The 11,082-nt window shown below is 49.2% G+C and overlaps 1 protein-coding gene across 1 annotated transcript in view; it reads left to right on the forward strand.

Annotated features, from left to right (window-relative positions):
• Lasp1 (LIM and SH3 protein 1) overlaps nucleotides 1–11,082 on the forward strand; it is a 42,886-nt gene that overhangs the window by 22,128 nt on the left and 9,676 nt on the right. The window contains exon 5 of the mRNA XM_031351254.1: nucleotides 5,487–5,594. Coding sequence (XP_031207114.1) covers nucleotides 5,487–5,594 — 108 coding nt within the window. The remainder of the gene's footprint in view (nucleotides 1–5,486; nucleotides 5,595–11,082) is intronic.

Below are 11,082 nucleotides of genomic sequence, written 5' to 3' on the forward strand. Positions count from 1 at the left end.
CCAGGCTGGCCTCGAACTCAGAAATCCACCTGCCTCTGCCTCCTGAGTGCTGGGATTAAAGGTGTGTGGTGCTGCTGCCACCACCCTACAGCCCGTGTTTTATTGCCAGAACCAGCAGCAGCCTAAAGTTGAATCTCAGACTACTACCTCTGGCTGTGTCTTGGATGTCTTAAGACCCTGCCACAGGGCAGGGCCTCCATGTATAAAATGGCGATCATTTCTCAGGTTTGCCTGTGGGAACATTAGTAAGTATTAGGTGTTTGCCACTCCTGGCATGGTGTCAGAGCTTAACACATTTCCTTTTCCTGTTCTCTACTAAGGGAGAGGAAGTGGATGCGATGGCTTTGACCTCCACTCCCAGCTCTGATCTTTCCTTAGCTCTTCACATCTGTGGGCCTGATGTAAAATCCAGTTGCTTTTTCAGAGGGGAATTGGCCACACAGTAGGGGTCCAACATATGTAGAAATGGTTGGTAGAGTGTTTCTGTTTTTTTGGTTTTTTTTTTTTTTTTTGACAGTTTTACTACATATTCCTGACTGGGACTTGCTATATAGCCCCAGAGTGCCTGGAACTCAAAAGAGCTCCACCTACCTCTGCCTGGGATTAGAGGCATGCACATCCCCCTGCTCTCCCTCCCCCCACCTCCATCACCCTTTGAGAGAGAGAGAGAGAGAGAGAGAGAGAGAGAGAGAGAGAGAGAGAGAGAGAGAGAGAGAGAGAGAGAGAGAGAGAGAGAGAGAGAGAGAGAGAGAGAGAGAGAGAGAGAGAAAGAGAGAGAGAGAGCTCTAAGTGTTTTGCTCTGTAGCACAGGCTGGCCTAGAAATTTCAATCCTGCCCGTGTCTCCGTGGTCTTACTGTGTGCTGCCAAGCTACTGGCTTCTTCTGCTGGATGTCAAGAGATGATATATCTGCGTTCAGTTCCTCCTTCTCTATCTGGCAAACGCTGCTGTGTGGCTGCTCTCAGCAGGGATAAACGAGAGAGGAAAATCAAACCTACCCAGGAAAGGTAGATCTGCATGGATTCTGGCTGTCTGGGCATCACGCCCAATGCTGCTGTGGGAATTTCCAGAGAGGGAGGCCCTGGCAGCACCATGCAGCCACAGAGTCATCTGGCGAAAGTTCAGGCCCTGTTGTGGCCAAACTGACAAGAGGCCTGAGTGACCTGGCAGGCCCTGCCACCCCACAGCTACCTTGTCACAGCTGGCGGGCCATCCAAATGCACCCACGCTTGGGTGGGTGAAGGGAGAGCCTGATGGAGGGCCTCTAGGCTACCCCTTTTTAGCAAAATAAAAGAATAAAATAAAGCTCGGGCCGTGGTGGCGCATGCCTTTAATCCCAGCGCTTGGGAGGCAGAGGCAGGCGGATTTCTGAGGCCAGCCTGATCTACAGAGTGAGTCCCAGGACAGCCAGGGCTACACAGAGAAATCCTGTCTGGAAAAGCCAAAATAAATAAATAAATAAATAGCTCTCAAAGAAAATTTCCCACCGCCATTAGGAGTCATGGACTCCAAAACGAGTGGGCTTTTAGAGACTAGCCAGCCTGTTCTCCTTCCCTACACACCAACCTCAAGAGGAGCACTGGCTTGCCTTGGGACCTGTGGCCACACTGTGTGGCACCCAGGCTTCCCTGTCCCCTCCCGCCCCATCTTCTCTGCCTCCTGTTAGTGTGAAATGGATTATCCTTTCCCAATGACAGGGGTGGTGGGGTGTGGGGAGGGTGGCTATCCCTAAGCCTGGGAACCAGTTGATGTCATTGCAGTGTTGTCATGGCAATCCCTGGATTAGGGACCTGACCTTTGCCAAGCCCGGAAACTGGAGGGAGTGGGGCTTGGCATTGGTTCAGCATAGTCGCCCTCATGTGGTATGCAGCACAGCACTTCTGCCTCAGCATAGTTGACACCATTGCTTTCCCATTTAACAGATGTGTAACCTGAGGCTTCAGAGGTTAAGCTACTGGCCCAAGATAACACAGCGGGTTGGAGATTGGGCCTATCAGTCCAAGCTCCTTCTGTTCCCAGGAAAGTCTCCTGCCTTTTGACATGAAGGAGAGAGAGACTCTGATCACACTGTATAAACTGGGCTTGCTTCAAACTCATGATCTTCCTGTCCCTGTCTTTAGTCATAAGTGTATAGGCAACTGTTACTGTGCTCAGCTTGTGTGTATGTGTGTGCGTGCATATGCATATTTTGAAACAGTCTAATGTAGCCCAGGCTGGCTTCAAACACACACACACACACACACACACACACACACACACACACACACACACACACACGATGTGATTGTTGAACTCACTAAGATCAGCTTGTTTTTGCCCCCAAACTTTGGGACTAAAGACGTTCACTACTACTACCTGGCATTTTTCGAGACAGGGTTTCTCTGTGTAGCCCTGTCTGTCCTGGAACTCACTCTGTAGACCAGGCTGGCCTCGGACTCAGAAATCCACCTGCCTCTGCTTCCCAAGCGCTGGGATTAAAGGCGTGTGCCACCACTCCCCAGCACGATGGCTCTTCTAACAGGAAACTGAGGCTGGGTGGAACCCTTCTGGGTCCCTGCAATCTCCATTCTTTGAAGATATCTTTTTTTATCTAAGGGTTTTTTAGTAGTTGTATGCTGTTTATGGCCTCCTAGGAGGCTAGATGATGGGCTACCCTCTGGGTAGTTCCAAGGGAGTTGAAGCCTGTGTCAGTCGGGGTCCACATCCCAGTCTCTGGCTTCTAGTATGAACCAAGTACATTCAAACCTCTGGATCTTTTTGGTCTCACTATGTCCTGACTTAGCAGCCTGGATTACAGGCCTGAGCTACCAAACCCATCTCCATCAATGGAGGAAAGATCCACCCAAATTGTGATCCTAACCCTGGAGGGTCTGACAGGAGAGCTCAGAAGCTGTGCATCTTCATCGCAGTAGCTCAGTTCCAAGACCAATGCCTCAGCTTTGAGTTCTGGAAACTCCCAACATCCTGGCTCCCGTGTCCTGGACTGACCCGGTTCAGGATAGTGCAGCCGTTGTAGAGGAAAACCAGACAGCTGGTGAGGTCTGAAACAGATGGTTACTGAGGTGGACGGTGAGCTGCCAAAGCCAAGAAGCAGTTCCCAGCTTCGGTTCTCCAAAATCCCCAGAGAAGGATGAGCTAGCTGTTCATGTTGGGGAAGTCCCTTCTGTAGTGTACCCTGCATGCCTCTTGTTGTTCATAGAGTTCTCAGGAGAGCAGGGCAGCAGTGTATGGTGGGGCTCTCCTCAGAGCCTGGACCTCTGTTCTGGGGTTCTTGCCGTGCAGAACTCCCTCTCCTGTACTTACTCTCCGAGGCCTGCTTGGCATGCGCCAGGAAGCTATTCTGGCTTGTCAAAGGCTTACTGATGGGCTCTCCGCTCTCTTGGGCAGCGGCTTTGTCCTTTGGCACATCCTTTGCTCAGTTAGTTGCTTTAAAATTCCCCCACGCTCTTGGTGAGTCCAGCCATGTCCTGGCTGGGCTGCAGGCTACTGACTGACACTCAGATTTGGCAAGGGCGTTTTTTTTTTTTTTTTTTTTTTTTTTTTTTTTATAGTTGTAGGCAGGAGTGTAGGGTTAGGAGCCAGGCATCCTGACGCCTCCGGACATTTACTGCTAAGCCATGTGACCTCAGGCAGTAGGAATGACCTTTTTATAAAAAAAAAAAAGTGACTTTTTATGATTGATTTATTTATTTTACGTATGTAAGTACACTGTAGCTGTATGTAAGTGCACTGTAGCTGTTTTCAGACACTCCAGAACAGGGCGTCAGATCTCATTATGGGTGGGTGGTTGTGAGCCACCGTGTGGTTGCTGGGACTTGAACTCAGGACCTTTGGAAGAGCAGTCAGTGCTCTTAACCACTGAGTCATCTCTCCAGCCTGGAAATAACTTTTTTTGTTTGCTTGCTTGTTTTTATTTTTTAAGACAGGTTGTTTCTTCTTCTTCTTCTTCTTCTTCTTCTTCTTCTTCTTCTTCTTCTTCTTCTTCTTTTTTTTTTTTTTTTTTTTTTTTTTTTTTTTTTTTTTTTTTTTTTTTTTTTTTTTGTTTTTTTTTTGAGACAGGGTTTCTCTATGTAGCCTTGGCTGTCCTGGCACTCACTTTGTAGACCAGGCTGGCCTCGAACTCAGAAATCCGCCTGCCTCTGCCTTCCAAGTGCTAGGATTAAAGACGTGCGCCACCACCGCCCGGCTTTCTTCTTCTTCTTTTTTAAGGCAGGGTTTCTCTGTGTAGCCCTGGCTGTCCTGGAACTCACTCTGTAGACCAGGCTGGCCTCGAACTCAGAAATCCGCCTGCCTCTGCCTCTCAAGTGCTGGAATTAAAGGCGTGCATCACCACCACCTTTTTGTTTTTTGTTTTTTATTTTTTTGTGGAAATGACCTTTTTAATTAAAACTTCTTTTGGCTTTTTTTTTCCCCTGCTGGTTTTTCAAGACAGAGTTTCTCTCTGTAGTTGTCTCTGGCTATTTTGGAACTCTGGGATTAAAGGCATGTGCCGCCGCCACCTAGCAATTAATTAATGTTTATGTGTTCTGGTGTCTTGCTTATATGCTATGCACCATGTGTGTCCTGCACCCTCAGAGACTCTAAGAGGGCCTTAGACCCTGTAGAGCTGGAGTTACAGATGATTGTGAGTTGCCAATGTGGTGCTAGGAATTGGACCTGGGTTACTTGTCACAGAGAGGTGGGCAATCTGGTGTCTGTTTTGAATGTACAGTTTATTCACGTGCCCCACTTTAGGAAAAGGGAAATAACTCACAGCAAATAAAATTAACAGTCTAGCTCCTGGGGCTGGTGAGATGATGGCTCAGCGGGTATGAGCACCGACTGCCCTTCCGAACGAAGGTCGTGAGTTCAAATCCCAGCAACCACGTGGTGGCTCACAACTACCTGTAATGAGATCTGATGCTCTCTTCTGGTGTGTCTGAAGACAGCTACAGTGTACTTATGTATAATAATAAATAAATCTTTAAAAAAAAAAAAGTCTAGGTCCAAGTCAATGCAGCAGATATCTAGAGACAGTTCACTCCCAGGCAGTGGATAGAATTGGCACGAGTAGGTTGCAAGTCTTTTGCAAGCCCAGTACACAGCAGCCAACACGTCCGTGTTCACTGCGTACACCACCGTGCCCAGCAAATGCTCTCTTCTGGTGTATTCTGATGTCAAGATTCTGAGAAGTGGCTCTATCCTTGTTTTCTTTCTGTTGTGTTCTAAGTCATTATTGCAGGTCCTCTGGAAAGAGCAGCTAGGACTCGTAACCATTGAGCCATCTCTCCCTCCATAAGATACTGCTTCTTTATGGACATTCAGAGTGTGGCCTCCCTTCAGACCCCTCTAGATAGGTCTTTCTTAATGGGGTTATTATTTGCTCTGACACTTTCTGGCTTAGGCTTCTGCATTGTGTTGGGGGTTCTGGGCAAGGGTCTCAGGCCAGGCAAGCCTATCTTCACGTTCCACCTGACCCCAGGCTCTCTCTTTCCTCTTGGCCTCCAGGTGCGCTACAAGGAGGAGTTTGAGAAGAATAAGGGCAAAGGCTTCAGCGTGGTGGCAGACACGCCTGAGCTGCAGAGAATCAAGAAGACCCAGGACCAGATCAGCAATGTGAGACCCCATCCCGCCCCTGATGCCCAAGCTCCCCTCTGCCAGACTCAGCAAAAGCCCGAGCCTGACCAGAGGCATGGGAGAAGTTGAGTTACCCGAGGGCCTTTTCTTTGTTCTCCCTCTTTGGTAGGCACTCTGCCCAAATGGCATTTCCTCCTTAAAGAGACTGCCCTTTTAGAGACAGGCGGGCAGACACACACACACATACACACACACACACACACACACACACACACACACACACACACACACACACACACACACACACACACGGAGTATCTAAGTCACCAGTCACCTCCCATTCTCTGGAGCAGACCCCATTCCCTGGGCATGGTGAGGGTGGGGGTCAGAGTGCAGATTACATGCTTGTTTTTAGAGCACCAGGATCAAAGCTGAGGTTGGGGGTTGAGCCTCCAGTCTGCCTCTGGGTGCTAACACAGCAGTCATTTCCGCCCTCCCTCGCCCGCCTCCCACCTCAGTTTGCTCTTCCTTCCTGTGTGAAAACCCAGCGGGCTTTGCCCACAGGCCCTACAACCCTCCGGGCTCTTTCAGGCCCAGTCAGGGACTGGTCATTGGTGTCTGGTTGTTAGACAGGCGTGGAGAGTGCGTGGTGGAGTGACATATCTGTGTGGTTCTGTAGAACAGCTGGGGCTGGAGAAGAGCCTCGGTTCCTCCTTTCCATAGCCACAGACCAGCAGCTTGTGTGGCTCTAGGTTTGCAGGGGCCTGATTTGGAGTATGTGGGAGTACATGCTGCTGGGAGTGACATCACAGAGCATGTGCGTGAGCCTGAACGCCGAGTTCTAGAACATGCTCCGCCACCTGCAACAGATTTCTTTAAATGATGGACGAGGCAGGTGGACACCTTTATGTCTGTAACACAAAAGGCTCTACCAGTTTGCCCTGTGTCACTCTGGGCTGAGGGACTGGGGATGGGGAAGACAGGATCCCGATTCAGATGGCTCACCTTGTGCACACCCTCTAAGGTCCATATCTCTCTCCATTCTGCTGCTGGACAAGTCTTATAGCTCGCTGGGTTGTGCCCCCAGGATAGCTAGCGTGGAGGGTCAGGTGGCTTCCATAAATACAGAAGCACCCTCTTGCGGGGTGGTAGCTTTCTTATTCTGCCACCTGTCTTGAAGAAATCTTTCCTTTATTTAGTGGCACATGCCTGTAACCCCACCATTTGGGAGGCCGAGGCAAGAGAGTCACTTCACTCCCACTTTGGGAGGCCGAGGCAAGAGAGTGAATTCAGAGCCACTCGAGGCTGAGGCATGAGCAAGAGTTTGAAGCCATCCTGGACTTTATAATAAAACACACACACACACACACACGTGCACATACATGCATACTCTTTTCCATGCACACGAAACAAAAAAGAAAACTTTTGTTTTATTTTTGTTGTTTTTCCGAGACAGGGTTTCTCTGTATAGCCCTGGCTGTCCTAGAACTCACTCTGTAGACCAGGCTGGCCTAGAACTCAGAAATTCACCTGCCTCTGCCTCCCAAGTGTTGGGATTAAAGGCGTGCGCCACCACCGGCTAAAGAAAACTTCTTAAAAGAGGCCTGAGTTTAGTGATAGATTGCGCACAGGGCCCAGAGTCCCCTCCTGCGCACCATGAAGAAGAAGCATGAAACTGGGTTTTTTTGGTGTGTGTGGGGGGGGGCTTGGAGAGTTCATTCAGTATTTTCTATTCTTGTTTCATAAAAAATGTTTTGGCTCCCAAAACATTTGGCTAACCAAGTGGGTTTTGCAACCCAGTTGTTGAGATGAAGTTTAAAAAGAACACCCTGATGACACGCCTTCTCATGGGCTAGAGGGCCTGCCTCAGAAGGTTTTAAAACCTCCTTGGCCCCCAGGAAAGCCAGTTACAGTTGCCCTCTTCCAGTCTGGGCTTAGCTCATGCCCCGGAGTTTCCTTTCTGGCTCAGACCACATGAAGGGTAGGAGGGTGTGTCCGGAGTGCCCCAAATTGAAAGAGGGGGAGTGGTGTGGCCTTGGGTGATTAGGGAACTGGAATGGCTCCCAGACCTGGAGTCATGTGGCTTTGTGTCTTGAGATGCCTCCCGTGGACCTTTGGGACATTCATTCGTGGATTTACCAGGTTAGTTTGGAGGAGACAAGCAAGCCCTAGTCATCCCTGCCTTACTTGTTTGGAAGGTTTCCAGAGAGTTCTGACACCCAGTCTCTTTCACCTACCTTCCTGCACCCTGTTAGTGGACACTGGACACATTAAATGCCTGAGGAGTTCTGGTAACAAAACCCTACAGTGGCCAAGGTCCCTGCACTACAGATAACATCTAACTTAGCAGCCACTTCAGGGAGCCAATTAGCTGATTGCCCTGGTTCTCCGACTTGGGCTTCCCGAGCAGCCGAAGCCTGAGCTGAGAAGTGTCAAAGCTGGAAGTCTTTCTCTTGGTTTTAGTGAGTGTGACCAGAGACTGACTCTATCAGAGCCCTGAACAGTCAGCTGGGCTACATAGCTCCGAGGAAGAGTGCCTAGCCTCCACAAGGACCCAGGTTCAGTTTCCCACATACACAGGGGATCCCCATCTGTCATCTGGGCACTGAGTGAAAACTCAGGCTTCTGTTTCCCCAGCACTCCAGATTGGCACCCCTGGACTGGGGCCTAAGATTCAGCATCATCAGCTCACTTCCTGGCTTACTGAGGTACTGACTGAGACATATCCCTCAAACTCAGAAGGTCTTACCAGTCCCTAAGTCTGAGGACACTGGGCATGGCTGTGTCCCAGAACCCTGAGGGAACTTTCAACCCCAGCAGAACCGTGGCTAAGTTGAGCCAACCCCCAGCATCAGTCTCTGAGAAAGCTGCTGTTCAGAGCCACACTGTATTTTGGTTCCAAAATAGCCTCCTTACGTGTGGCTCATCCCTTCCCAGTTTAGCACCTAATGACTAGTGGTCAATTCTGAAGGTCAGACTTGTCTTAGAGAGATGGAGACTGGCTTCCCTGGAGAAATCACTTCAGACAAAGTGGACTTTAACCAGCCAGAGCAGTTGAAAACCAAGTGCCTATTTTCCTGGACTGGTCCTGTTTGCTTGGGGATGTGAAGTCTACCTCCGTCCTGTGTAAGGCAGGAGAGTGAGAGAGACACGTGCCCCGCTCCGGCACGCCGGGCTCCCGCCTTCTGGGAAGCTTGGGAAGTGCCAAGTGCATGCTTAGTGATGTGTCGGCAGGAGTGTTCAAGGCAGGGTTATCTGCTCTATGTTGTGAGTAGAGAAGGGACATGAAGAGCCTGGGGTACAGCTCAGTGACAGAATGTGGATTTAGGACCTGTGGAGGTCATGAGGTTCATCTTCAGGTGAGGGGGAAGAGAGGGAATCACATATCTTGTTATAATTCTGTTCTCACTGAAGGCTTGCCCCGGCCCTCTGCTATGGGGGCAAGAGCCCTTACATTTGCAACGTTGGTGTGTGCTTCAGAGCCCTGAGGACTTTAATGGATGAGAAACGCTTTAGCGGGGGCTCGCTTAGTGCGAGCCTTCCTTCTAGTCTACATGTCTACACATGCAGCCTCAACTTTGTGTCTTTTCCCCCCTTATGAACCAGGCACAATACACAGCTCTTTTCTTCACTCTGTAAATCAAGGACCAGGGGTGTCTCTTGCTGGTGGAGTACTCACCTCAAATGCATGGGGTCTCAGGGTTAATCTTCAGGGTCCCTTAAAGAAAGCAAGAAATGGGGAAAAGAAAGGAAGTTCAGTTGCTGTCCCCAGGTCTAAGGGGTTTGTAGAGCATTAGATCTGGGACTCTCTTAGAGACTTTCCTGGGCAGGAGAGAGGCAGAGGTGGAGCCAAGCCTTGCTGGGTTCACACTGACACTCATGACCCACAGGACAGGGAAACCATAAACTCTGGGTCCACACTGACACTCATGACCCACAGGACAGGGAAACCATAAACTCTGGGTTCACACTGACACTCATGACCCACAGGACAGGCAAACCATAAACTCTGGGTTCATACTGACACTCATGATCCACAGGACAGGGAAACCATAAACTATGCAGACACCTTTGCTCCAGGCGAGAATCCTTTGCTTGTCTGTCTGCTAAAAATAACCCACATTCTATGCAATAAATTAGTTTTAGTCTTCAGTGTCTGAGCCTGATCGATAAATAGTAATTAGTTGTGGGGTATATGTGAAACATATCTGTAACTTAATGCCCTGTAGGCTGAAGCAGGAAATATGTTAAGAATTCAAGGTCACCTAGACAACACAGTGAGACCTTGGATGGATGGATAGATGGATGGATAGATGGATGGATGGATGGATGGATGGATGGATGGATGGACGGACGGGACAGACAGACAGACAGACAGACAGACAGACAGACAGACAGACAGACAGACAGAATAGAAATAAAGAGGTAAATAATTATAAATTTTCATTCCCTTCCCAGAGTTAAAGGTCAGGAAGCGGGCTCATTATAGACAATCCTTCAAATTTCTTAATTATAAAGATTTGTTTTTATTTATGTGCATGTGTTTCTATGCCACTTGTGTGGGGTGCTCTCTCGGGTCAGCCAAAGGTGTGGAATCCCTTGGCACTGGATTCTATGAGGTTGTGAAGCCACTTCACAAGAATGAATGCTAGAGGAACTAAACTGGAGTCCCTTGGAAGAGCAGCGTGTGTTCCTAACCACTGAGCCTTCTCCGTGGTCCTAATTCTAACCACTAAGCCTTCTCTGTGGTCCTAATTCTTGAGTTTGATTTTAAAAGCCACATTTATCCATAGCTTTTTTTCATCTTTTTTTTTTTAATTTTATTTTATGTATATGAGTACATTGTAGCTGTACAGATGACCGTGAGCCGTCATGTGGTTTCTGGGATCTGAACATGTGGGAATTGAGCTTAGGACAGCCCCGCGTCCGGTGCCCGCTCACTCCAGCCCCACTGGCTCGGTTTAATACTCTGTAGCTGTTTTCAGACGCACCAGAAGAGGACGTCAGGTCTCATTATGGGTGGTTGTGAGCCACCATGTGGTTGCTGGGATCCGAACTCAGGACCTTTGGAAGAGCAGTCGGTGCTCTTATCCACTGAGCCATCTCGCCAGCCCCCTTTTTTCATCTTTCAAGATCTGTTTTTACGGAGTGTTTGCTTGCCTGTGTGCCTGTGTACCACGCTGTGTGTGTCTGTTGCTCTAAGAGGCCAGAATGGGCCCTGGAAGTTTCTAGAACTATAGTTTACAGGCAACTCTGGATTGCCTGTGGACATTGAGAACTGAACCCAGGTCCTCAGCATGTGCAGTGTGCACTCGTAACTGCTGAACCATCTCACGTGACACTTGTTGTGCCACATGAGCCAAGTTTGGCATCAGACTGGTCCTTCCTGCTTGAGTGCTGGGGTTACATGCCCAGCTTATGTGTGTTCTAAAAATACCACGAGTCTCCCACCACTTGCCTTTAATCCCAGCACTCAGGAGACAGAAGCAGGTGGATCCCTGAGTTGGAGGCCAGCCAAGGGAGTTAC

This window comes from Mastomys coucha, unplaced genomic scaffold (assembly GCF_008632895.1).
Source record: "Mastomys coucha isolate ucsf_1 unplaced genomic scaffold, UCSF_Mcou_1 pScaffold5, whole genome shotgun sequence".
NCBI classification, from domain to species: Eukaryota; Metazoa; Chordata; class Mammalia; order Rodentia; family Muridae; genus Mastomys; species Mastomys coucha.